The sequence below is a fragment of the Coloeus monedula genome (assembly GCF_965178545.1).
Source record: "Coloeus monedula genome assembly, chromosome: 12".
Taxonomy (NCBI): Eukaryota; Metazoa; Chordata; class Aves; order Passeriformes; family Corvidae; genus Coloeus; species Coloeus monedula.
Window position 1 is genome coordinate 895,876 of NC_138792.1, and position 25,594 is coordinate 921,469.

At 62.2% G+C, this 25,594-nt stretch overlaps 3 protein-coding genes across 4 annotated transcripts; 2 read left to right on the plus strand and 1 right to left on the minus strand.

Annotated features, from left to right (window-relative positions):
- Nucleotides 1–602: 602 nt before the first annotated feature.
- Nucleotides 603–4,890, plus strand: SASH3 (SAM and SH3 domain containing 3; the record flags this gene model as incomplete). Its single annotated transcript, XM_082289611.1, has 8 exons — nucleotides 603–719; nucleotides 2,924–3,016; nucleotides 3,253–3,402; nucleotides 3,481–3,631; nucleotides 3,705–3,853; nucleotides 3,954–4,160; nucleotides 4,444–4,594; nucleotides 4,703–4,890. The coding sequence occupies exons 1-8, from the start codon at nucleotides 666–668 to the stop codon at nucleotides 4,888–4,890; spliced, it is 1,143 nt and encodes a 380-aa protein (XP_082145737.1). The 5' UTR covers nucleotides 603–665.
- Nucleotides 4,891–5,166: 276 nt separating this feature from the next.
- Nucleotides 5,167–18,403, minus strand: ZDHHC9 (zDHHC palmitoyltransferase 9). 2 transcript variants are annotated; one of them, XM_082289416.1, is made up of 10 exons: nucleotides 18,337–18,403; nucleotides 17,679–17,969; nucleotides 10,793–10,953; nucleotides 10,079–10,237; nucleotides 9,125–9,262; nucleotides 8,951–8,999; nucleotides 8,581–8,683; nucleotides 8,344–8,447; nucleotides 8,065–8,230; nucleotides 5,167–7,331 (listed from the first exon to the last, which is right to left on the minus strand). In XM_082289416.1, the coding sequence occupies exons 2-10, from the start codon at nucleotides 17,843–17,845 to the stop codon at nucleotides 7,227–7,229; spliced, it is 1,152 nt and encodes a 383-aa protein (XP_082145542.1). In that variant the 5' UTR covers nucleotides 17,846–17,969; nucleotides 18,337–18,403; the 3' UTR covers nucleotides 5,167–7,226. The 2 variants fall into 2 exon arrangements, with proteins under 2 accessions (XP_082145542.1, XP_082145541.1); XM_082289415.1 differs by having other exon boundaries at nucleotides 10,079–10,270.
- Nucleotides 18,404–19,842: 1,439 nt separating this feature from the next.
- Nucleotides 19,843–25,594, plus strand: UTP14A (UTP14A small subunit processome component; the record flags this gene model as incomplete). The annotated part of the gene is made up of 14 exons (XM_082289630.1): nucleotides 19,843–20,001; nucleotides 20,240–20,304; nucleotides 20,503–20,567; nucleotides 20,680–20,822; nucleotides 20,914–21,069; nucleotides 21,971–22,090; nucleotides 22,239–22,333; nucleotides 22,418–22,541; nucleotides 22,624–22,701; nucleotides 23,132–23,480; nucleotides 23,633–24,090; nucleotides 24,417–24,604; nucleotides 24,672–24,771; nucleotides 25,110–25,594. The coding sequence occupies 14 exons, from the start codon at nucleotides 19,843–19,845 to the stop codon at nucleotides 25,473–25,475; spliced, it is 2,466 nt and encodes an 821-aa protein (XP_082145756.1). The 3' UTR covers nucleotides 25,476–25,594.

The following is a 25,594-nucleotide window of genomic DNA, read 5'->3' on the forward strand; positions in this document are numbered from 1 at the left end:
TCTGTCCAGCCCTGGGGCGACCAAGCCAATGCCGACAGTGAGAAGATGGATCTGGGCAGATTGTAATTCTGGGGCAGAAGATGGAGGATTTGGAGTGAGAAGGTGCAGGGCAGCCAGCACAACCAGGGATGTCCCCACGGGTGCCAGCAGTGGGGTGACCATAAGCATGTCCCACCTGGGTGTGATGCCGACACGGGGGGACCTGAGATAACGGGGGACATCCCCGACCAAGTGTCAAGCAGAGGGCTTGGCTATCACGTCCCAGCAGGATGAGCAGGCACGACAGAGGGGTTGGGGACTGTCACCTTTTGCATTGGGGGACACACGCTGCCCATCTGCAGATGGCCAAGGGGCAGCACCACCGACGGGCAGCAGCACCGCCGAGGGGAGGCAGGGCAGGGGCAGCGTCACCGAGGGGCAGCGCTGCCGAGAGGTGCAGGGCACAGACACCGTTCCCACCCAGGGGCCCCGGGCAGGGCAGCAGCTCGGTGGAGGGTTTCCTTCCTCCTGCCCCAGCCCGCGCCTCGGCAGCCACCCTGAGCACGGCTGCAAGCGCCTCTCATGTGACCGCCAGCTTCCTGTGCGCTCCCGGCTCGGTGCCGGTGCCGCGGGTCGGGACGTGCTCGGCGCTGCCGGACGCTGCCCTCGCCACCGGCCCCCGCGCCATGCTCCGCCGCAAGCCCTCCAACGCCGGGGACAAGGAGCCGGGACACAGGAAGGTGAGTGCTGGCGGCATCCAGCTGCCCTCAGCACCGCGGATGTCCCGGCACACCCAGAGCTGTTCCAGCCTGGGCTGCCGGGGGATGCTGAGCAGCAGAGCTGGTGCCAGGGGGCTGGGACAGCGTGGCAGCGGCCCTGCCATCGGTCCGTCTCTGCGGCCACCAGCCACTGTGGCCTCGCCAGTGCGTGGTCCTGGCCTTGTCCACCTCCCACTCTGGCTTCCATGCCGTTGGGATGGGTGGCTGGGATGCACAGCCCCCGGGGTCAGCGTGGGTGCCAGCTGGGGTGCCGGTGGGACCCGTGGGGCTGTGCTGGGGGAGGCTGTGCTCCCCCCCCCATGGCCTCGCCAGGCGTGGGCGGCCGCCCGTCATTTCCTGGGGGCCATGGCTGTGCAAGGTGCTGCGGTCGGGCTGCAGCTCCGTCACGTGCGGCAGCCGCTTCCTCCGGCAGCACCGCTCCGAGACGGGAGCCACGGGAGCCACGGGAGCCACGGGAGCCCCAGCTGCCGGTGCCACGGCCTCTCGAGAGCCCCGTGCATGGAACGGCCATGTGCCACCCTGTGGCTGAAGTCACCAGTGGGGCCCAAACTCGCTCCTCATCCCCCGCCAGGTCTCGCACCAGCTGGCACTTCAGCTCTTGCCAAGCTTTGCTGGGCTGGCATCAGCATCAGTAAGTCACCGCGGGGAGCAGGGGCAGTGCCTGGTACGGGGTCCTGCCCGTGACAGGCACACTCCTTGCTCTGGCAGCTCCTCCGTGCTGGTGAGCTCCTGCAGGAAATCTGGGTGAAGTCCCCCTCCCTGCACCGCGGTGGCCCATCCAGCCCGGGCAATCCCAGTGGGCATCCCCTGCCCTTGCCCAGCCACAGCCAGTCTCACTTCCCCCTCCCTGCCCTGCGCCGGGAGAGCCCGGCCACCCTGACTCACATCCCACTGCCGGGCCCTCCATGGCTCCCCCAGCCCCCGGGCAGCGGCTTTCCCAGCTGCAGAGCTGTCCTGTCTCAGCACTGAAGCCCTGGAGGAGTTCGGTGCACCTGGATCGGGTGGATTCAGGGCACTGGGGTGGGAGCAGGGCAGAAGCCAGCATCCCCTCTGCACGGATGCACCTGGAGCTGGCCCTGCCACATAAAGCCACTGCGGATGGGCAGCTGGGTGACACACTGAGAGCCAGCCCTCTGCAAGGAACGGCAAAACCGAGTGCTTAGTGATGTGAGGGGCGAATGAGGAGGAGAATAAAGAGGGGACAGCACAGGGCCAGGCTGTGCAGGGCTGGGAAGGGCCTCAGCCACCACAGGAGCTGGCAGAGCTGCTTGAGAACGGAAATCCCTGGTGGTGGTGGTGGCAGCAGAGCGAGCACCGTGGTGTGTGCTCCAAGGGCCTCAAGAGGGCTGGCGGTGGCAGCCGAGCTCAGCGTGCCCCAATGTGAGCACGCTGGTGCTGGCATCCAGGGATGAGGGACACCTGGGACCATGTGGCTGTGCTGGCACCAAGGGTGCTCCTGGCGTGGAGAAACCCTTCCGTGTGAGACAGGCACCTGAGGCCAGGGAGAGGAAGGCGGGCAGGGGGCACAGGAAAGAATGGAAGGGGCAGGGATGGAGAGGTGTGCCAGGACTGAGATCCAAAACCAGCTTTGATGGCTTAGGCATGGAGGTGGCACCAAGCCAGCTGGGGATGCTGAGGGTGTGCTCTCTGGGCTCTGGGGTGACACTCACAGGCGGAAAACACGGAAACTTTAAGTCCTGGAGCTGACCCTGTGGGTAGCAGCAGGGACATGGCTGCTCTGGTGCTACCAGCCGTTCACTGCCTGCCCACCTGTGCTGAGAGGAGCTGTGGCACTGCAGAGCCCTGTGTCCCCCCATGTCCTGGCCCACGTGCCAGCATGGCAACATGGCACAGCCCTGGGCTGCTCCCAGCATGGCAGTGCCAGGCTCCACACCAGAGCATCCCTGCCCTGGGAATGCTGTGCCAAGCAGCTGCACAGGCACCGAGAGCTCCGCATCCCAGGTTGGGGAGTTCACGGCACACGGCAGCTCCTGGAAGAGGGCAGACAGGAAAGGCTGTGCCAGCCAAAAACTCTTCCCAGCACTGGCATCACCCTGGGATGGGCAGAGCAGCCCAAAGGGAGGAGAGGAACTGGGGCAGGGGATGTAGGAAGAAGCCCTCACACCTTTCCATCTCCCCCCTCACACCTCTGCCCCTGCTCCCAGCTTTCCCTACAGCGTTCCAGCAGCTTCAAGGACTTCAGCAAGTCCAAGGTCAGCTCCCCCGTGTCAAACGAGGAGTTCAGCCTGGAGGAGAACGTGAGTTCCCAGCATGCCTGGGGCAGCAGCACCCCTTGACACATCCTGCTCCCCCGGGAACAGCCCATTTCAGAGCTGGTTCCCCAAAACTCCTGGTCTTACCAGTGGCCCAGGTGTCACAGAGCAGCCCCAGGGTGCCAGCCTTGCTGGGATTTGGGGTCTCACAGCCCTGTGTGACCCTGCCGAGGCTTGCCCCGGGTGGGGGGCTCTGCCTTCACTCTCCATCCCCCTGGCAGATCCCTGAGGATGATGCCAGCAGTGCCAGTCCCGAGGATGCCGGGCGGAGCAGCGGGACGAAGCTGGGCAGGAAGTGGCGGGCAGTCATCTCCCGCACCATGAACCGCAAGATGGGCAGGATGGCCGTGAGAGCGCTGGCCGAGGGGAAGGTGAGCAGGGCTGTGGGGACATGGACAGGTGAGCAGGGGACAGCTCCCCCTCCCTCGGCCTGACCCCGGTACCCCCAGCAGGGAGAGGTGGAGGAGGAGGGGTCCCCATGCCCCCTGTCCCCAGCCAGCAGCACGGAAGAGCGGAGCCATGACAAGGTGCCCCTGTCGTACCTGGAGCTGGAGGAGGAGGAGGACGGGCGCCCAGCCCTCAGACGCCAGATGTCCAGCGGTGAGGCCGGCCCCGACAGGACACTGGCCCCGCGTCTCCAGCCGGGCACATCCTGACCCCCTCCTCTCTGCAGGCAGCGACCTTCCCAGCCCTGCCGATCCCGGGGACAGCCGGCGGCTGGAGGAGACTGTCCCAGCCTACACCGGCCCCTTCTGCGGCCGGGCCCGTGTCCACACCGACTTCACCCCCAGCCCCTACGACAAGGACTCCCTGAAGCTGCGGGTGAGCCCCTGGGGAGGGAGGGAGGGTGGCTGGGGACACCCCTGAGGTGGGGGTGTTCCCCAAGGCTGCACCCACCGCCATCCCATGTCCCTCGGCCTAGAAAGGGGACATCATTGGCATCATCGAGAAGCCGCCTGTGGGCACCTGGACTGGGCTGCTCAACAACAGGGTGGGCTCCTTCAAGTTCATCTACGTGGATGTGATCCCTGAGGAGACAGTCCCTGCCCGCAGGAGCCGGGGCTCCAGCCGGAACAAGCGCCTCAAGCCCAAGACCCTCCATGAGCTGCTGGAGCGCATCAACCTGCAGGTGGGGGACAGGGGCCGTGGGGGACAGCAGCACCCAGCTGTGACCAGCGTGCCAGCACTGGGACCACCCCCTCCCCTTCACTGTCCCCCGCCCGCGGGGGTCCCTCCACCAAGCACCCAGGGGCACAGAGGGGACACATGGGGCATTTCTGGGTAACGTGGGGGCAGGTGCCCACCATGGACCCATGCTGAGGCGGGAGCCACAGGCCAGCACTGAGGGTCAGGGGAGGGAGCCAGGGGAGCCACGCGAGCCCTGCTCACCCCTGCCCACGCCCCCCACCCAGGAGCACACCCCCACCCTCCTGCTGAACGGGTACCAGACCCTGGAGGACTTCAAGGAGCTGCGGGAGACCCACCTGAACGAACTGCACATCACGGACCCCCAGCACCGCGCCAAGCTGCTGACGGCCGCTGAGCTCCTCCTGGACTACGACAGTAAGAGTCCTGGGGAGGGGTGGGAGACCCCCCAGTCCTGGGGAGGGGTGGCAGACCCCCCGACGGGGCACCCCAGCAGCACCACTAATGCCACGGCTCCTCTCCCAGCAGCCAGCGAGCCGGAGGATGCTGACACCTCCGAAGCCCTGCCATCGCCCTCAGGGCCCAAAGGGGACATTCCTCGGGACTCCGGCTGCTTTGAGGGATCAGAGACCCTGGATGGCAGCCGGGAGGAGGCCGAGCTGAGGGGTCCCGAGGAGCAGCTGGGGGCTGTCTCCATGGCAGAATCCCCCTGAGCCCGCCAGCACTGCCGCTTCCCGCTCTGGCCCTAACAGTGGGGTGGACTGGAGGGGACGGCTGCTGGTAGGGGACAGGGGAGCCCCAGTGGTGGCACCTCGGGGCCCGGCTCGGCCCCTGCACCAGAGCCAGATGCTGGGTGGGCACAAGGAGCCCCAGGACATTTTGCACGGCACTGCCTGGCACCACTGCCAGGGGCTCTGGGCACGCCGGGGCACCGCGCTCCCTGCCAGGACACCGCAGGCATTGGCTGCCTTTTCCCAGGTTTGCCAGCAGGCTCAGGAAGGGAGCTGGGGAGGGAAGCTGTGTCTGCAGGCAACTAAAGCCTTCCCAGGACACTGACACTTCCCAGCATGGACACACGGAGACCCCCCTCACCTGCCGTGGGCGACAGCAAGATGCAAATAACACAGCTAAGACACACTGGAAGTGTGAGATGGAGAGGCCTGGAAAGACACAGGGAAGGGGGAAGAGGCAGCTGGCTTGGGGCAGTACAGACACGCAGGGGCTACAGCTCAGCCATTTTCAAACCAATTAAGTTTCCTTCATTGTTTTAAAATTAAAAAAAAATAATAAGAAGAAAAAAAAAAAGAACACCCAACCCTCACCCAACCCCTTCCTTGCTTCTGGAGACCCTGACCCGTGCAGGCAGGTCCCGGCAGGCAGCACTCCACACACCGCGTGGAACAGGGAGCAGCAGAGCCAAAAAATACACTTTTTCACACTGAATTGGAGATTTGGTCAGTAGCGTGTTGGGGTGACTCCCACGGGGTGGGGCGCAGGACCCCTGTCCCCGGGGGATGGAACAGGATGGGGCTGGGCTGGCTGCGGGGCCGTGGCAGGGAGGCCGGGGCTCCTTCCCTGGCACACTCCAGCTGGGAGCTGCTGTGGCAGCTCTGCCCTCTCACCCGGGACAGGGGGCAGTGCAGGTGCCACTTTAACACCGCACCTCACCCAGGGCCAGCGGCAAGGAGCGAGCTGGGAGGCACAGGGAGGCTCCAGAGGGAGCAGGGTCCCGGCTGCACCCGCTCCTCACCACTGCTGAGAGCAGGGTGGCACGAGAGGCCAGGGAGGGAGCTGCAGCCATTTCCCACTGCCAGGCAGGAGCATCACGGACACACACACGGGACTGGCCAGGCTGGACACCCTCCACCTGCCACCACCCACCGCACGCCTGCGGGGAGAACGGGAGCGCCCAGTGCTTGTGGCGTGGGATGCGGAGCTGCCGGGGCACGGAATGGCCTCTCCTCCACCAGCAGCCTCTGTGGGGACCCCACAGGTGTGAGGGTCCTGCCAGTGCAGGATGGGGGCTGTGGAGCGGGGGGAGCCCTGCCATGGCACAGAGCTCTCCCACCATCCCCCAGCCTCTCCTCCGCTGAGGACACACAAGTGACCAACACCACACAGCCCAGCCCTGGGCAGCTGGCACAATCCTGGGAAGATCCAAGGCTCCCAAAGCCAGTCTAGGGTGGCTGAGAACTGCGGAGCAAGGCAAGGAGGGGGGGACATGGGGACGCAGTGACACAACACAGAATCGGAGCTGAGGTTCTGCAGAGCAGCCGTGCCACAGCCGGAGAGGGCTCAGTGCGGACACGCGGCAGCAAATGCAGCCCCAGCACCAGCCAGGAGCCAGTGGCACGGGCAGACCCTTCCCTGCAGCTCAGTCCACCCCGGCACAACTGCTCTGTGGCCAGGGAGGGGCAAGGGCTGTCCTCTCCCTCCCTGGAAGCCCCAGGGTGGTGTGAGCCCCAGGGCAGGATGGGAGGGAGGGTCCCCTCACAGCTGCTGCCTTGCTACACCACATGAAAAGGAGCACAGGAAGAACGCTACTTAAAAACCGCTGCCAGCACAACTCCTTCCCGCTTGTTTGGGTCCTTTGGGCACCAAAATGTCTCCTGACAAGCCTTGCCACGCCAACCACAAAACAACGCGACAGATTAGAGGAAGGAGTGAGGAGGGGAGAGAGGACGCTGCTGCCACGATTGCTCTCCCCTTCCTGGGGGGATTCCTGGTCAGAGCCGGGCCCCGGCAGAGGGACAGCCCCAGCCCCGCGCCGGGATGGAGCATCCAGGACAGCCCGCAGAGCCAGAGGCCCGGCCCCAGGCAGAGCTGCCCTGGTGGTGGCAGTGCCCCGTGGTGACCAGGGCGTGCTGCCCACGCTCGCTGTCCCGTGCCACCGCGCAGGGCCAGCGCCGCCCGCACCGCGGTGAGTAATGACTAAAGCAAAATGGCCATGGGGAATCAGGTGCCTGCCATCCAGCCCTTCTCCTCCTCTCCTCCACCACTTCCAGCTTTGATTAGACAAAACAAGAAAGTTCTCCCTTCCAAGCAGATGCTAGTGCTCCGCTCGCCCAGCGTCCGGGGAGGGCACCGGGAGCTCCCCAGGCGTTCGCTGCTTCTCCTCTGGCATCTCGGTGTCGCTCACGGACGGCGCAGGGACCTGCGGAGAGAGGACAGAGTGACCTGCAGGAACAGCCCAGTGCAGAGCCTGAGCACACAGCCCCCACCGCTCCGCTACTGCCTCCAGCTCCACTGGCAGCCGTCTCAGCTGGGCTTGGGACAAGGAGAAACCAGAAACCAGGGGCCACCCAACAGGCAGAACAGCAGCTTCAGGGAGAGCTGGAGCACTGGACTGCTCCAACAGAAGTGTCTGGGCTGTGTCCACCAGAGAAGCGACAACTCATGCCCAAGCAGGAGCAAGCTGAGCTATTTCCCACCACGTTCATGGAATAATTTAGGTGGGAAGGGCACTCTGGAGGTCTCCTGTCAAACCACGTCCTTAAAGCAGGACTAATTTCAAACACAGAGCAGGCTGCTCAGGGCCACAACAGCTTTCTCCAAGGATGGAGATCCCAGGGACAGACCTGCAGCTCACATGCAGCACCAGAACAAGATGTGTGCAACCTCCCAGCCCTCCCAGCCCCATCAAGCTCCATGGGCAACAGCTCCAGAGTGCTCTCATGGCAGGACTGATCTCCAAAACCCCAGCCGTGATCTCCTTTGAGGAAATCCAAGGAAACCAACACACGCTGGTTTCCAGGGTCAGAGCAAACAAGCTTTTCAGCAGCAGCCTCTCAGCACAGACCCCCCATATCATTTTGTCCTTTCTAAGTCACACTCAGCTTCCTCTTGCTGTCCCAGAGCCCCCCCCAGCTCCCAAGAAGATCACTCACGGCACTGGGGGGAGGAATGCTGCCGTCCTGCTGCTTCATGCCACCCTCCTGGGCCTGCCCAGGGCCCTGCGTGGCTGGGGGCTCCTGCGTGCCAGGCCCCTGCAGGCACGACCCCTCCTGAGCTGTGCTCTCCTCCTGCTGCAGGATGCCCCGTCTGTCCAGGACGCTGCAAGGACACAGCCACGCCATCAGAGACCCATGTCTCCCCAAATCCCACCTCTCTCCCCACCAGAACTGCTGCTGGAAGATGAAGGTCAAGGCTACCCCTCAGGAGCTCACCTGGGGGGCAGGGGCCCGCAGAGCACCTCGCAGCAGTTCTTCACTATGTTGCCGTGGCTGTAGGGATTCTGCACGCGGTTCTTCCCAGTCCAGGACCCCTTAATCTGAAATAGTTGGGCACAAGCTCAGGTTTACTCCAGGGACACCCTGCCCCAGCCCCCAGATCCCTGTGCTGTGCACAGCCTTGACACACTGAGAAACGGCGACAGCTCAGAGGAAGAGGAAGGCTCTACTTACGTCTTCGTTGGTTGTCTGATTCAGTGCCACCAGGAAGGTGTGGAACCCAGTTAACCCCACCACCGACCACAGCGTAAAGAAACAGATGAGCACCTCCAGTACAGTGAGAACAGTTAAGGACTAGGAACAGCCTGAGAGCAGGCTCAGCCCACCTGTTACTGCCCCCAGAAACACCAACTTCTCTTCCTCTCCTAGCCACTGTTTTCTGTTTTGTTCTCCTCCCAAAAGCCACGAAACTCCTCCCCACATTGTCACCTGGGAGGAAAATGCTTTGAAAGACTCAGAGTGGCCAAGGCAGCCACTCTTCAGTGCAGCTCCCACTAACCCCCAGCTTTGGAGAAGCCAAGCCCTCAGGACCATGGAAGGATATGTCCCTGGGGTTTCCTTCAACGTGTTCAGAAACCCAATCTTCAGAGATTCTGCAGTACAAAAAGAGAGAGATTCTTTAATATGGAACATCCCACTGTGTCCAGTTCCCTGGTTTCACACCATCTGTAGCCCCACTCTGTCCCTCCCAGCCATCCAGCTTTCCAGGCAGACTCACTCAGTGCTACGTAGACGATGTTGAAGGTGAAGATGTAGATGGTGAGGAGGGAGAGCGAGAGGATGAAGAGGTAGAAGTAGCGGTAGTTCCTCTTCCCCACGCAGTTGCCCACCCAGGGACAGTGATGGTCGAAGCGCTCTGGGGAAGCCAAGATGAAGATTAGCACTGCCCTGGCATGGCCCTGCCCACCTCTAGATCCTTGCTCCTGTTTCCACCTCGAAAATCCAGGCTGGCACAAACTGACAAGTCCAACCCTCCGCTCACTCAGGACCCCACATTCTGGCCTCCTTTCAGGAGGTCAAAAGTCCAAAATCGTTTGATAATGAGTCATTTTGCACATTAAGAGAGAGTTTGAGCTTGACCCCTCATGTCTTCTTTCCCTGGGGTACAACAGCCACAGCACATGGGTTAGATGAAGGCCTGGGGGTCCCCAAGTTCTTACCCTGGAATAATCAGGAGAGGGTTCAAGGAACTGTACAAACACACAAAGGCTGGGAATCTGAAAAGGAGCAAAGGGGTGCAGAAGGATGGGATTTCTGCCTGGAGCAGTGATGCTGAACATGAGCCAATTACATACACAGAAGGAGAACAACAACCAGGGCACCCCAGGGAATGGCACAGTCTCTGTGCTGATGAAGGAGCTGCTGTCACCTGAGACACAACTCTCCACTGCAACCCTCCAGTCCTGCAAGGCCAGAGTCCAGTGGAACTCAAAAGCGGGCTGCACGTGTACACAGAGCAGCTGGGCTCGGTTAGACTGGTTACTGTCAAAGTCCTGGCAAAGAGGAACCACCTGGCTCCAGATTCTGAGCAAACCTCAAGCTCCTTGAGTACAAGACAAGGCAGCCCGGACACTCCAGCAGTCCAGAGCTGCCCAGCACAAGCCCGGGCACGGGCCCGTCCCTCCCCCGAGGCTCCCTGCGAGGAGCAGGCCCAGCTCCCAGCCCCACTCACCCACGCAGTTGTCGCAGATGCTGCAGTGCGAGGCGCGGGGCGGCCGGAAGATCTTACACGTGTAGCAGTACTTGAGCTTCACGATCTGGTTGTTGATCTGGAAGTTCTTGATGCGCGGGGGCGGGCGCTGACCCTGCGGCACGGTCCCGTTGGTGGCCTCTGCCAGAGAGAGCCGGGCACAGATCGGACCTGCTGCTACAACACGCCAGGCCTCAAACGACAACTCACTTCCCTGCCTTTCCTACCAGCGGGATCAGAGCCCACTGGCTCCGGAGCCGGAGGCTGCAGCTCTGCTCATGCGGGCCAGAGCCAACCTGGCAGCTTGGAGGCAGGAAAAGGGATGCCAGAGCTTTCATGGGCATGTTGAGAGTGGGCTGGGTGTTATCACCCACATCCACCAAACCTCCTCCCTCCCTGAAGGACCAAGGGGATCACTCCAGGCTTTCTACACCCCTTATCAAAAACAAACTGAGTTTGTATGTACATGGCTATGGGAGAGAAAGCAGCAGGTGAAACGGCTCCCAGGGAGGGACGCAGGTACATCCTGCCAACTTTCTGAGACTTGGCCAAGTACAGTGAGCCAGCAGATTGGGGCAATCCTCACTTTTGGAGGTCCAGCCAGGAAGATAAACTCTGCAGGGACTGTAACCTAGAAATATGCCATAAATAGAGAGGCTTTTCCAGCCCTCACCAGCTTGGCTGCTCCACACTCACCGATCTCCATCTCAATGAAGGCTGCCTCGTCGGGCAGGGCCCTCGGGATCACGCCAGGGTCGCTGAAGCTGGTCCGCAGCAGCGTGGCCATGGCAAACAGGAAGAGAACTGCTGCAAACACGGGGATGGCCGGGGACAGCTGGACAGCCAGGTACCGGCACCTGCGGACACGGGGCGGGAGGCAATGAGTCAGAGTCTGCCGGTGCCGGGCCGAGCGCCTGGCATGGCATCAGAGCCCGGGCACTGCTCAGATCTGGAGCAGAGAAGCTGTTCAGTACATCCTTCTGATCCCACCACCACAAGGGAACACTCCTGGGGCAGCTCCAACAACCAGGCACCATCACAGCATCTCCGTGTTTTCCACCAGCCAGGCACAGATACTTCCCAGCATTTGTTCTGTTTTCAGCTCCCATTTTAAGTAATGCCAGAAACACAACCAGGCAGCTGGAGAGACCTTGTCCACTACATTCCTGGTGCCAAGGGATGGGCCAGACCACTGGGAGAAGCACCCAAAGCCTGAGGGGATCCCAAGCCTGGAGAGCCAGAAGGCATGGAAGCCTGTGGGGATGGTGGGACTCTCTGGCTGGCCCCTAAAGGGCAGCAGCTTCCAGCACCACAGAAATTATTGGGATTAGGTGCATCCTGTGCTTCTCAGGAATGGATTCCTGTGGAAGCACAACATTCCCATGCAACAAGACATCTGGCTTCCTTTGGCTTTTCTGAGACAATGGACTGCAATGCTCCAAATAAAGCAGAAAGGCTCCTGCTTCAAGACCCCCAGCTCCAAAGGGAACAAGGTGTGTTTGCTCTATAAATGCAGCAAGGCCCAATGAGGAGTTTATGGTGCTGATGCTGCTGATGGAGGAGATGCAAAGGGAGCATGGGACTCATCTCACCATGGCTGTGCTGCTCCTGGACACCCACAGCCATGTCCCCATGGGTGCCACAACACAGGCTGTGTGGGAGGCCTGGGCAGAAGTCATGATTTAGAGACATACTGAGCTGAAAAAAAACACATTTTACCCTGATTCCTTCAGAAAACCCCACTGATGTTGGGGTGAAGTTTAAGGGAAAGCCCACCCACATCCCACCATTTGTGCCATGTCTCACCTCTCCTCGCACACATCCCTTCCCCAGGTGCCTCCTGAGGCAGCTGGGCACCCAGGCTTTCAGGCTCCTGCCTTTCTAGGATCCACCCTTTATCCCTTCTGCTAAGGGCTGGATCCAACCCAGACTCCTGCTGTTACACAGCTACCCTCCACGGGAGCATCAGGCTACTGCAGTGAGGGGCCAGGGATTATCCTCCCTGGTGGGGCTGCCATCCCAAGCAAGGCCACTTCCATGACCTCCACAGCAGTGTTTAATTCTGGACACCATTCCCACCATAGATTCCCCAAACACAACACAGTTTCCAGCTCCAGCTGGCAGCACTGGGCTCTGCAGGCCCACTGCAGGAACGTGTCCCGGGCCATTGCCCGACTCCAGCGGCTGTCCCCCACGCATGACGAGGACAGAAGGGCTGCACACTGAAGCCACAGCACGCTTTAGTCACAGCTGCAACACCAGGAGCCCACAGCAACACAGAGGGCCTGGCCCCTAAACCAACATCCTTCATTTCAGACACTGCACACTCTGCAGTTCCCCAAAACAACGTCCCTGTGCCCAGCCCTGCCCACAGACGAAGAACTGGAGGGCCGAGCTTATTGTCTTCAGGCAGCCCAAGATAACTTCGCATTCCCTTTGCAAGGGCAAAGTCCAGGGACAGCTGCGAGTCAGTCAGCAAGTAAACAAAAACCTTGGAGCTCATTTAGAGCTCTCATTTAGGTAGAAATATGGGGTTAGGAACATGGAACATGGATTTAGGCGCAGGTCAGCCTCCTCTCCCAGGTAGTCAGTGACAGGACAAGAGGACACTGCCTCAAGCTGTGCCAGGGGAGGTTCAGGTTGGACATCAGGAGAAATTTTTCTATGGAAAGGGTTGTCAGGCATTGAAAAGGGCTTCCCACAGAGGTGGTGGAGTTCCCATCCCTGCAGGTGTCCAAGGAACAACTGGACATGGCACTCAGTGCTCTGGGCTGGTTGACAAGGTGGTGACCAGTCACAGATTGGACTTGGTGGTCTTGGGGGTTTTTTCCACCCTAAATGATTCTGTGATTATTCCTTGAAAAGCTGGACACTGTCTGCCCCAAAGGGCTGCAGCCTGACCCTTGTCCAGCTGATACGACAGCTTTTGGAACCGCTGTGGCAACATGAACGTATTGTGGGTTTAAATACGGATCCACGAGCCGTGTTAAAGCTGAGCCCTGGACCTCCTGCTTCCACACAGGCTAAGCTTAGCTTCCCTTAGCTGGGCTGGCTTCTGTGGCCCCTTGCAGGTGAGAGCAGAGGTAAGAGCCAGAGGAGCTTCCACCACGGTGAAACTGCACCCCAAGGCCCAGCATGGAGCCCAGCATGGAGCCCACCAGCTGTGCTGAGGGGCCTCGCTCTTCGGGAGGGGACTCGGGGAACACGTCCACAGCAGGGAAAGCAGCCACACAAAGTCTTGGGTTGGTACTCAGGTACGCTCTAGCACTGGGGTATCTTCAGTCCACGCCTTATCTCGAAGACAATTTCACTGCTCAGGAACAGACATTTAAAGATCTTTTGTTTGGGAGAGCTCAGAGCCAACAGAGATGCTCTGTTGGCATGTGAGGACGCTGCTCCCCCACTCCCAGCACCATATCTGTGCTCTGGAGCGTTTTGTCACCAAAAAGCAGACAATAACAGCACTATCACAACTAATCATCACAGCGGGATGGGCTGGGGGCAGGCAGGCTGAACAAAGAGATCATTGGAATGGGGAGCAGGGGGAGAAGCAGCTGGGAGGTGCCATGAGTTACGGTGCTTGGCTGGTTATTTTGCACCCACTTGGGAAGGTCTGTTGTAATCGGCACATTGAGCAAAGCCCTGGAGGAAGGGGAAAGCCACCATGCCAGCCCTGGTGACAGGGACTGCAGCCACGGCCACAGGGCAGCACAGCTCCCAGGGCTTAGCACAAGCTCTGCAGTATCACTCACTCACCCACTGTTGTCTCACCTGCAAATCACCAGTTTAACTTTGCTCAGCTACAGCACAGCCACACCGTGTGCCTGGTGTGAGTGCCAGCAGAGCTGTACCTTTCCCAAATGCCTGACCCTCACCAGGGCACTGCAGCCTGGCTGTGCTGGCTGTTCACACCAGCCCTGGGATGGTGTCTAGCAGCTGCTGGGTTTGAGGTAAGCGTGGAAGCAGCTGCTCCAAGGCCCGGCCGCACCACAACACTGCCCTTCCCAGCAGCACAGGCAGGGCTGGAGCTCTCCATGGAAGCTCTCCCCATTTGCCAGCAGTGACATATCAACTGTTAGCACACGCCATGTGCTTCTGACCCAACTGAGGCAGGAGACAGACATGTTATGCCGATGTCATTGCTCCTTTCCCAGCTAAAATCTCAAATCTCCACGCAGGCAAATCACCCCAAGATCCATCTGGGAATGGGGGTGCCACAGAGGATGTGGAGGCTGCAGGGAGGGCAAAATCATCCCCTGAGAAGGAACCCCATATAAGAAAAAGGTCAATCCAAACCCCACGAGTGGCCACTTCCTGCAGAAACAGGAGCAAAACAAGCTGAAGTCTGGACACCAAAAAGTTCACTTCTATTGAGAGAAATTACAATGATTAAAAAGCACCACTCAACTCACATGTAAGTTTTGACCATGCTTGACACAGATCTAACCAGAGGTAACGCCAGCTCAGAGGCCCCTCTGTCAGACTTGGGTCTCTGGGGTTTGGAAATCAAAACTACAAAATAAAGTCACACAAGCGGCAGTGTAGATGTTTTCAACTCAGCAGAAAACAAAGACATTTTCATCTCTACAAAGCTAAGAAAGTAGGAAAAACAAAGTGACAAACATGCTTGGGCACTGGAAAATCCAAGAGCAGCCCCCTCCCGTGAGGAGCCAGTGTTGCTGGTGCTATCATGCCTCTAACATTTACAGACGCCAAGTTTTGTGCTGAAAAGCGAGAGACAAAAGAAATCCCATTCCCGTCAGCTGAGCATGGAACTCGCTTCAGGAGAGACAGGAACGGCAAAGGGAACTCCCAGACAGTGCCTCCCATTATCCCAGGTCCTAAAGAGAATTCACAAGTGCTTTATCTGGTCTTCTCCTCGTGCTGGAACACCTCAAGCAGACAGCAGCTAAGTGCCCAACCACAGGGCTGACATACCATTAGGAGTCTGAAATAAGGCCAAGAGGATGTGAAACTGTATTTTATGGGACCTGTTACAGAGCAGACCCAGTTAAACACAGGTCTCGGACTCTGCAGGGGCCAGCCCCAAGCAGTGGGAGCTGCTCCCTGCCAACAGAGTGGTGAGAGAGGTGCCCTTGGGCACAGGACTCCGGTCGCTGCAGAGCCCTTCCCGGGAGCCAGCACAGCTCCGTCCCTCTGCCTTATCTAGGAGGGAGGAGTCGGATCTCAGGTACAGCACTGAGTTCTGCCAGCCTCTGGGTCCTGTTTGCTCCTGGCTGGAGAGATTTCCCCGATCCCAGACCACAGCGCTGCGGTTTGGGGGATCTACAACTCAAATTCCCAGCCACGGGGCTGAGGTGGCTCAGCCCCCTCACCTGTGGACACCGCGGAGCCGCTGACAGCACTGGAGCAACTCGGAGGAAAAAACCACCACCAGCAGCAGCCCCACGAGTGCGGCCATGGCTCCAGGGCTGGGAGGGAACTGCGGTGGCTTTTCTCCTGACCTGGGTGCCCGTCCCCACCGGCCTCAGCTGTAACTGGAGCCAGCGCAGCCTGGAGCACCGGGATCCAGCCCAGCCCGGCGCAGGGCGAGCAGCCAGACGGGTCCTGGCTCCAGGCACCCCGGAGCCGTGCTCAGACAAGGTGTGACTGCGCAAGTGATTCAGCTGAATGGAGCAGCAGCACGGCACAGGCAGCCTGCAGTGAGCGGGCAGCGAGGGAAAGGGCTCCTCCGCCCACCGCCGGCTGCCGCTCCAAACCCAGACACGAACTTTAAGGGGGAAACCAGGAATTTCCATGCAAACGCTAAAGAACCTGCCAAACACTGAGACAAATGGACAACACAGTGAAAGATCGAGGCTGAGATCCTCACCCAAAACTCCCTACACATGCAGGGCAGGAAGGGCTCCCAAGAAGCCAAGCTGCTTATCTCAGCCTGATCAGTGAAATAGAGACCTTGGGCAGTGTTTACCGTTGGGAAGGCAACATTTCATCCCCATCCCACATTCAAAAATCCCCAAACAAGTTCAAAACAACCCTCCTTCTTCCAAAAAAACCAACACTGAGGTGTTCCGCACTGAAAGAATCAAATGGCTATTTGGATTTTCCCAAACTTTTCCTAATCTCCCTCAGATGATTTAACTAAAATTCAGAGGTGATCTTGTTCCCATAGGCACTCCCCCCGCAGAGCCCACCCTCCAGTTCTAGGCACGGCCTGGATGTCTTGGTGCAAGCGACCCCTCCACAGGCCTCTGCCTGCCAGAGCATGGAAAGGGGCTTCTCAAGGAATTTCCAGTCACGTTCCTGACTAACCACAGCCTAGGTCTGCAAAACAGCCTTGGCTCACTCTGCCTAGTGCAACCACGGCAGAGCGGGATGTGGTTCACTCTCCTGCTACGGACAGGATCCACAGGGAGCCAGAGCAATTATCCCTCAAATCAGTGTTTCTGGTGCAGCAGTAAGCATTTCTGGAGCACCGACACTTATTAGTTCTTCCTGTAAGGCAGGAAGGCTCAGCCCCATTTTTTAGATGGAAAAACCCCCAAACATCAAACCAAGAGCGGTGTCACTTGGTACCTCGGAATTCAGACTGAGCCAGGGATAATTTGGGCAGGGAAGCAGGGAGAGACACGCTGGGCCAGGGAATGTGGAAACAAGTTCCCTGGCTTAGGAAAGATGCTGAGGAGGACAGCATCTGGGCCAAGGGCTTTTTGGACCTGCAGGAATAGCCAGGGCTTAGCCAGCAAGCAGCTCCTTCCACTCGTTCTTCCTGGCTTAGCTTTTGTGTTACCCAACCCTGTTTCAGCCCTTCTCCCGCCCCAGAACACAAACATGCCCATGGAGACCAAGCAAGGGAAGTTTTGCAGTTGTTTAGCTGATCCAAGCTCATCCTCTAACCAGGCAACAGGGGTGTCCTGCCCCCTCCCACACCATCGGCCCAGACAAACACAGGCTTTTCCCTTTTTGCTTGTTTTTTGGTTTTCGGATTAGTCTAAGGCCAGCCCAACTCCTCAGCCCGGCTCCCAGAGAGAGCTGAGGGGAGGGCAGATCCCTCTTTTTCAGCAGGATCGAAGGTTTTGGCTGAAGGCCTTTAGGCTGCTGAGGTGATGTAAGGAGTGGTCGGATCCTTCCCAAACACCAGGATGGCTCTGGCTGCGGGGGCTCTGCTGTAGTGCAGCCTGGAGGCTGGGGGTAGGTTGGACTGGCAGGACCCCCAAGCTCACTCCTCATTAATCCTCCAGTTGGGGTCAGCTCGCTGGTGGGGCTGGCGTGGGAGCTGCACGTCCCCTCGTGGGTAAGGACGCAGGCTGGGCCCCGGGGCTGCAGCAGCAGCAGCGCCCTTTCACCCCAGCTATCCTGGAGCCAGGAACACTCGGGACAAGGGACTGCCAAGTCCCAGACAGAAGGTGACCCACGGGGAAGAGAGGCCAGTGTCACAAGCTCCAGCAGGGCCCGTTCTCCCCAAAACCTCCAGGGTCGGTCTGCTGAGGGTGAGGAAGCAGATCTGGACTGGGAGAGCCACCCTCTGCCAGGCTGCACCGCGCCAGGCTCCCCTCCCTCTGCCGAGGGCCCCGGGCACCCCATCCCCATCCCCGTCCCGCGGGGTCCCCGGGGAACTCACTCGAAGGCGAAGAAGAGGGCACAGGTGCCGAGGATGAGGAAGAGGGTCAGGTAGAAGATGCCCTTCTGCCGGGCCATCATGATGCGGCCGTCGCAGCAGAAGGTGTTCCTGCCCGGCAGCTTCTCCCATTTCCGAACCACCTTCTTCCTCGCCACCATCACCGACATGGCGGGGCCGTCACTGGGGCGGCAGCGGCCGCCGCACCTCCGGGCGCTGCTGCTCCTCCGCCGCCCGCGCGCCCGGCATCATCGGGGCCCCGCGGGGCCGCGCTGGGCTGGGCTGGGCAGGCGGCTGCGGGAGAGGGAACGGGGAGAGCGCTCGGTCAGCACCGGGGCGGCGGCGGCGGCACCGGCGCGGGGGGCGACGGCCGCCGTCGCCATGGAAACCCCGCGCCCGGGAGGGGCGTTGCCGTGGGAATCCACCAGGGAGGGGGCGCGGGGCGCGGCCAGGAAGACCCTCGGCTGGGCGGGAGGGGCCGGCGGGGCGGCTCCGCACCGGGAGGGGACACAGGGCAGGGCCGGGCCACACAGGGCAGGGCGGCTGCGGCTCTGCGGGCGTGCCGGGATCCGGAGGGGAGAGGGCGGAATGGAAGGGTTAGAGAGGAGACGGGAGAGGACGGGAAGGGAGGGGACGGGAGGGACCCCGCGCCGCCGCTCACCCGGTGCCGGTGCCGCTCGGGCCGCGCCGGTCGCTCCCTCCGCGCCGGGAGGGGCCGCCACGCCCCGCGCCCCACCGGGGCGGAGCCGCCACCGCCATTGGTCCCGCCGCGCCCCCCGCCCCGCCCCGCCGCCTCCCGCCTGCCTATTGGCCGCGCGCGTTGTCACTCGGCGGCAGCTCCTCCTACCCCGCCGCTTCTCGCCTGTCCATTGGTCACCAGCGCTGTCACTTCGCGGCGACTCCTCCCGCCCCGCCGCTTCTCGTAGGCCCATTGGCCAGAGGCGCTGCCACTCCGCGCGGTTGGCCCCGCCCCGGTGCGGACAAGGGAGGGCGGGGCGGAGGCGGGGCGCGGCACGTGGCGGCTCCGGCCCCGGCCCCGGCCCGGTTTGGCCCGGCCCGGCCCGGCCCGGCCCGGTTCGGTTTGGCTCGGCTCGGCTCGGCTCGGCTCGGCTCGGCTCGGCTCGGCCCGGCGGCTCCCGCCACACCTCCCGGTGCAGCCCCCGGTGGGGCCCGACCGGCGCCGGCCCCCATTCCCCTTTTCTTTTTCATTTTCTCGCACCGGGTGCCCACAAGCACCGGGCTGCCGAACCCCAGCGCCGCGGGGAGCGCACGGGTTGCTGCCTCGTGGGTTCCCCGCCCGCCCCATTCCCACATTTTGCACAGCAGTTTTCACACGGTTTTGCACACGCAGACCCTGGGGTTGGGTTCGGAGAACTCCCCAGCATCCCATCCCCGGCATCCTGCCATCAGCATCCCATCTATCCCTGGCACTCCGCCTCGGGGCATCCCTCCCTGGCATCCCACCCCCGGCATCCCTCTCCGGCATCCCACGCACGGCGCTCCCCGTGGGCACGTGGCTGCCGGCAAAGGCAGGGCCCGGAGCGTCAAACCCGAGGGGAAAATACGGAACTTTTCCCGCTGTTGTTGCTATGGAGACGCGAGCAGATGGGGAGCAGCTCGTTATCCCTCTCCCTTCGGCGGGCCCCTGCCCTGAGCCCCCCTGTGCGCCCAGTTCGGGATGGAGGAGGAGAACGACAAAGAGGACGAGGAGGATGGATGGATGCTGCGGGCGCAGGTGACAGACACCGGCACCTCCCCGTAGCTGAGAACTCCGGGAATTCGCTCCAACGATCCTTTGAATCCCATAAACCCCAAAAACGCTCCCTGGAGCCGGGGCCGGGCGGGCGGGAGGAGCCGTAGGTGAGGGAGCTCCGTCCCCGAGCCCGCGGCACGTCCCGGGGGAGAACAGCGAATCCCGGAATCACCGGGGCTGGGGGGACGCGCGAGGGTCGCGGACGGAGCGGAGACCCTCAGAGCTGCTCTGGCCCGCGGTGGGCACCGCCGGCTCCCGCTGACCGGCGACCCGGGGGCGTCCCGGGAGGGGCAGAGCTGTCCCGGAGCCCCGTCCGGGGCCGGGCCGGCGGTGCCGGTGCCCCGGTCCCTCCCGGGCCCCCCCCCGGTCCCCACCGATGCTCCCGCTCCCGCCCCGCCCGCCGGGCCCGCTGCCATGGCAACCCTGACGTCACGCGGGCGCGCTTCGCGGCAGAGCGCGAGGGCCCGGCGCGACACTCGGTGGCGCTTTGCGGCAGTGCCGGCGTGCGGAGCCATGGCGGAGGAGGACCCGGGAGCGGCGGCGGCCGGGAGCGGCAGCGAGAGCGACGAGGGGGTGAGCGGGGCCGGAAGGAGTGCGACGGGCTCTCCGGGCGGCCTCCACCGCTGTTTGCGGGGCTCCGAGCGCTCTCCTGGCCGGGGTGGACGGCGTGGTCTGGCCGGGGATGCCGGGTCCGGGACTCGGCCGGGCGGCGCCGTGGGGGCACGGGGGAGCGCCTGGGAGCGGCGCGGGGCCCGTCCCCGTGGGCGCGCTCTGCCAGGCCGGGCCTGTGACCGCGTGTGCCGTGTGGCAGGAGGATGGCGAGCGGCGGCACCGGCAGCTCCTGGAGGCGATCAGCGCCTTGTCCGGACGGAAACGGTGAGCGGGGAGTACGGGCGTCCCGATGGCTTCGGCCCCGGGGCTCCTGCAGCAGCCGCGCCGGGAGAGGCTGCCCAGGGAGAGGGGCGGGTGTGGCGGTTCTCGGCCCCTGCCCTCGGGCACCGGTCGCAAACCCTGCAGAGCCCCCGAGGGGGACACGAGGCACCTCTGGGGTTTTTTTCTGTCCTTCTCTCGCAGGCGGAAGCTGGCGGAGCGCTCGGAGGCGAGCGGGCAGGTGTCCGAGTTCAATGTCACCTGCAAAGGTGAGGCAGGGAGCTGGGCAGGGCTCGGGAGGCCGGGACGGCGCTGCCCACCGAGCGCTGCTGCGAGGGCTGGGACAGCTCCCTCACCTGGCAGTGCCACACCTGCGCGTAGGTGCTGGGGAAAAGCTGGTCCTGTCGGAGCTGCTGCAGCCCATCCATCCCAAATCCACGCTGGGCAGCGTGAGGAAGGAGCTGGCCAGAGTGAAGCGGAAGGCAGCGGTGGAGCTGCCACTGAGCAAAGAGGAGGCCAAGAGGGTGAGTGCAGGGAGCCAAGGGGCCCTCGGTACCCCCCTGCCGCTCCCGGGGGCCGGCATGGCCTTTCTCTGCCCGTCCTGTTCCCCTCCAGGTGGTGAGGGAGGCCGCCTACGTCACCACCTCGAAGGACGTGGGGAAGTGGCAGCAGGTGGTGGTGCAGAACCGGCGCGCGGAGCAGCTGGTGTTCCCCCTGCGGCAGGACATCGCCACGGTCACCCCTCTGGAGAGAGTGACCTCGGCCTGGAAGGTGGGCACTGGCGGTCACACAGCTGGGCCGGCTCCGGGGCTTTGGCCAGGGTGCTCCAGAATCAGCTGGGGCAGGTCGATGTCTCCTGGCTGCACTGGGAGCAGCAGTGGAGGTGAGGAGGGCCCAGCCCGTGGCTGACGCGTTGGGCAGGTGCCCGCTGGGCTGGGAGGGTTAAAAGGGCAGTCAGTGTTCTCACACAGAGCAGGTGTGTCAATTCCATCTGGGACAAGCCAGGTAAGGTATGAGCAAAGGGTTTGGAGCCTGCTCTGTCCCCTCCCCTCCTTATAGCTTCTCAGGGCCAGGCACATGGGAGTGTCCCTTGGCCACAAGTGCTGAGACAGAGGGGGTTGGTTTGCCAAATCCTGCACGCCTGGAAACATTCCTTACAAAAGAAGGATGTGTGTGGTTTTGAATGCAAATTCCTGTGGGGTTGTGATGCTGGCAGGGAGTCACTGCCATCCCTGGGAGCTGTCAGATGTTCAGGTGAGGGAGGGGCAGCCCCTGCTGAGCTCCCAACAAACCTGTCACTCACATTGATCTGCCCCAAGGTCCCTTTCTGTTTCGGAGGGACATGGCATTGCGTGGCCTGGAACTCCTGCTCCATGCTCCCTGTGTGGTGCCGCCTGGTCAGCGCTGCCTGGCCACTGGGAGGCCATTTCTCCAATGTGGGAGGAATTCTACCTGCCCTCCCCTGGCCACGGGGCTGGGAGAGTGCCCAGGGGCTGTGGTGTGGGACCCCTGAATGGGGCTGTGACCACCCAGTCCCCCAAGGGGAGACAAGGTGGGGACACTTCTCTGGGCCTTCCACAGACCTCCTTGGGGGCAGCAGATGGGGACATCCAGGGGAACATTGGCCCTTGCAGTTCTCCTCATCCTCTTCCTGTGTCTTCTGTCCCAACAGGCCCGAACTCCGCTGGAGCAGGAGATCTTAGGATTGCTCCACAAGACACAGCAGCCCATCACAGACCCGCTGCTGACACAGGAGGAGATGGCCTCGCTGCAGGCCATGAGCTTGGAGGAGGTGAGGCTTCACCCTGCTGGGCCCTGGCTCTGGGGGCTTCTTCCTTGGCCCCAGCCCTCAGTCTGTGCTCCCCATCCCTCACCCCGTGCTCCCCATCCCTCACCCCATGTCCGCATGTTCCCATCCCTCACCCCGTGCTCCCTGGCAGGCCCGGCGCCGGCGGGCAGAGCTGCAGAAGGCGCGGGCAGTGCAGTCCTACTACGAGGCCAAGGCCCGGCGAGCGAAGCGGATCAAGAGCAAGAAGTGAGGCTGGGCTGGGCACGGTGGGAGGGCTGGGCCCTGCCCTGCCCGTGGGCTGCCCAGCCCTGAGTCGCCCCTGTGCTGCAGGTACCACCGCGTGCTCAAGAAGAGCCGGAGGCGCCAGGCCCTGAAGGAGTTTGAGCAGCTGCACAAATCGGACCCCGCGGCAGCCTTGGCACGGCTGGAGGAGCTGGAGCAGCTCAGGATGCAGGTGCTGCCTTGGCACCTCTGCCCCATCCCTCAGGAGAGCCCTGCTCCTTGGGGAACTCTGTGTGATGCTTCTCTTCCCCCAGGAGCGGATGAGCCTTAAGCACCAGAACAAGGGGAAATGGGCCCGATCCAGGGCCATCATGGCTAAGTATGACCTCGAGGTGAGATGGGGCCACAGAAGAGTCTGGTGGGAAGGGACCTTAAAGCTCATCCAGTTCCACCCCCCCTGCTGTGAGCAGGGACACCTTCCACTATCCCAGCTTGCTCCAAGCCCTGTCCAACCTGACCTTGGATGGGGCATTCACAGCTTCTCTGGGAACCTGTGCCAGGGCCTCCCCACCCTCACAGGGAAGAATTTCTTCCCAATATCCCATCTATCCCTGCCTTCTGCCCGTGTGCAGCCACTCTCCCTTGTCCTGTGCCTCCAAACCATGGTATAAAGTCTCTCTATCTCTTATAAGCCCATTTATGCATTGAAATGCCGTGGCAAGGTTCTCAGCACTGCTTGGGGAAGGGGGGGAGGCTGAGGTGGGCAGGGAAGGTTAGGAATGTTGTCTCTGCCCTGGGTTAGAACCTCTCGATGTCCCCCAGGCCCGCAAGGCCATGCAGGAGCAGCTGGCCAGGAACAAGGAGCTGATGCAGAAGGTGCGGGTGCAGCCACCTGAGGAGGAGCTGTGTGAGGTGCCCGAGGAGGACACCACGGCCCTGCCTGTGCCCACCGGGGCCAGCACAGCTAATCCCTGGATGCTGGGCAAGCCCAGTGGCCCGGCCCCAGAGCCTGAGGCGCAAGAGGGTCCCAGAGATGGCACAGTGCCTGGTGCTGTGGAGAGCAAGGATGAGATGGAGGAGGAGGAGGAGGAGGAGCTGTCAGAGGAAGAAGCTCTGCTGCAAGACTTTGAGCAGAAGCGACGGGAGCGGACAGGGAACCGTGAGGGGCATGGTGAGGAGCTCAGGGCCCTGAGCTGGGTGGGCTGGGAGTGCTGTGGGGCTGGACAAAGGAAGGGGGATCTGGGGACAGTTTTTGGCTGGTTTCACATAGCTGTCCTTACTCTGCTGCCCTGTGGAGTGACCATCTCTGCCCTCAACATGTAGGTGCTGATGAGACTGAGGCCAGTGCTGAGCGGCCCAGGGACAGCCCAGTCCCTCCAGTCTGTGCTGTGGAGCTGGGGGACAGCCCAGTCCCTCCAGTCTGTGCTGAGGAGCTGGGCGACAGCCCAGTCCCCCCAGTCTGTGTGGAGGAGCTGGTGGGTGTGGGGCCGGAGCCGCCCCCTCAGGCCCAGGAGCAGCTCCTGCTCTCAGAGCAGCTACGCCGCGTGCAGACCATGGAGGATGTGGAGAGTCTGGCCAAGGAGGAGCTTGTGGAAGAGCAGGAGAAGGCAGTAGCCCCGAGAGCAGGGAAGCGAGCGCAGCGGCAGGAGGAAGGCAGGGCTGGGGACAGACATAGCAGGAAAACACCAGCCAAGAGGAAGATGATCAGCCTGGAGGCTGTGCTGGATGGGAAGCCCCAGGAGATGGACTGCCCCAGCCTGCCAGTGGTTCTGGAGGAGGAGGTGAGCAGGCTGTGCCTCCCCCGTGCTCCCCAGTACCCAGAACATCCAACCAGTAATGCCCAAACCATTAACTCCCAGTAACCCCAAACCCTCTCCTGGTAACCCTGGACTCCCTCCCAGTAACCCCAAACCAGTGACTCTAAACCTCCTCCCAGTAACGAGAAGCCCGAAACTAGTAACTCCCAGTACTCCTAAACCCCCCTACAGTAACCCCAAACCCCACCAGTAACACCCTTCCCACTCTCCCCGGTACCCACAAACCCTCTCCCAGTGCCTCCCAATTCCCCCAGTAACCCTTAAATCCACTCTGCCTTGTCCTTCTGCAGGAGGGGGGCATCGAGCAGCGCGGGATGATCACGGAGGCCTTCGCTGGGGATGATGTGGTCGCCGACTTCCGCCGGGAGAAGCGCAAGGCGGAGGAGGCGGCGAAGCCACAGCCGGTGAATCTGGTGCTGCCAGGCTGGGGCGAGTGGGGCGGCACGGGGCTGAAACCCAGCGCCAGGAAGGTCAAGAGGTGAGTGGGGGAGAGCTCAGGGATGCGCCCAGCCCCGTGCCAGCCCTGACCCCTCACTTGCCCACAGGTTCCTGATTAAGCCGCCGCCAGCGCCTCCGCGGAAGGACAAGCACCTGCCCCACGTCATCTTGAGCGAGAAGCGCAACATCCACGCGGCAGCACACCAGGTGGGGACACCCGGTCTCTGTGAGAGCTCTGGCACCTGGGCGAGCCTGCGGCATTCCTGTGATCCCTTCCCAAAACGTCCACAGCCCCTGCCTGTAATCCCTGCCCAATGCTTAGCTTCCAGCTTAAACAGCTCGGAAATGAAGGAGGAGGGATGTACAGGGCTGCTCCCTTGGTGGTGGTGGTTGTTCCAGCCCTGCTGGGCTCTGCTGGCAGCGGAAAGGGAAGCAGCGTGTGAGTGGGTCCTGGACAAGTGGGAAGGGGTGGGCATTGGGGGCAGCATGGGCTGGAAGAGCGGGGCTGGGTGGCTCGGAGCTGTTACCCCTGTGTGTCCCCACAGGTCAGCGAGCTGCCCTTCCCCTTCGAGCGGCCCCAGCAGTTCGAGCAGAGCATGCGGACGCCCGTGGGCCCCACGTGGAACACTCAGCGTGCCTTCCAGAAGCTGACGGCCCCTCGCATCATCACCCGCGCCGGCCACATCATCCAGCCCATCTCGGCCGAGGACGTCCCCGACACGGCCCCCGGCAGCGGGGCCAGGCTCGGGGCAGAGGCCATGCCCAGGAGGAAGGCTGTGCCCGGGGGGAAGGCTGTGCCCGGGGGGAAGGCTGTGTCCAGGGGGAAGGCTGTGCCCGGGGGGAAGGCTGTGCCCGGGCAGAAGGCTGTGTCCAGGGGGAAGGCGCAGCCCCAGCGCCACAGAGCGCAGTAGTTCTGTGCCTGGAGCCTGGGTGCTCCAACTGGAGTGAGCAGAGGAACCAGGAGCAGCTCCTGGTTCTGTCCAGTTCCTTCTACCTCTTTCCCTGCAATAAAACCCAGGGCTGCCCTTTC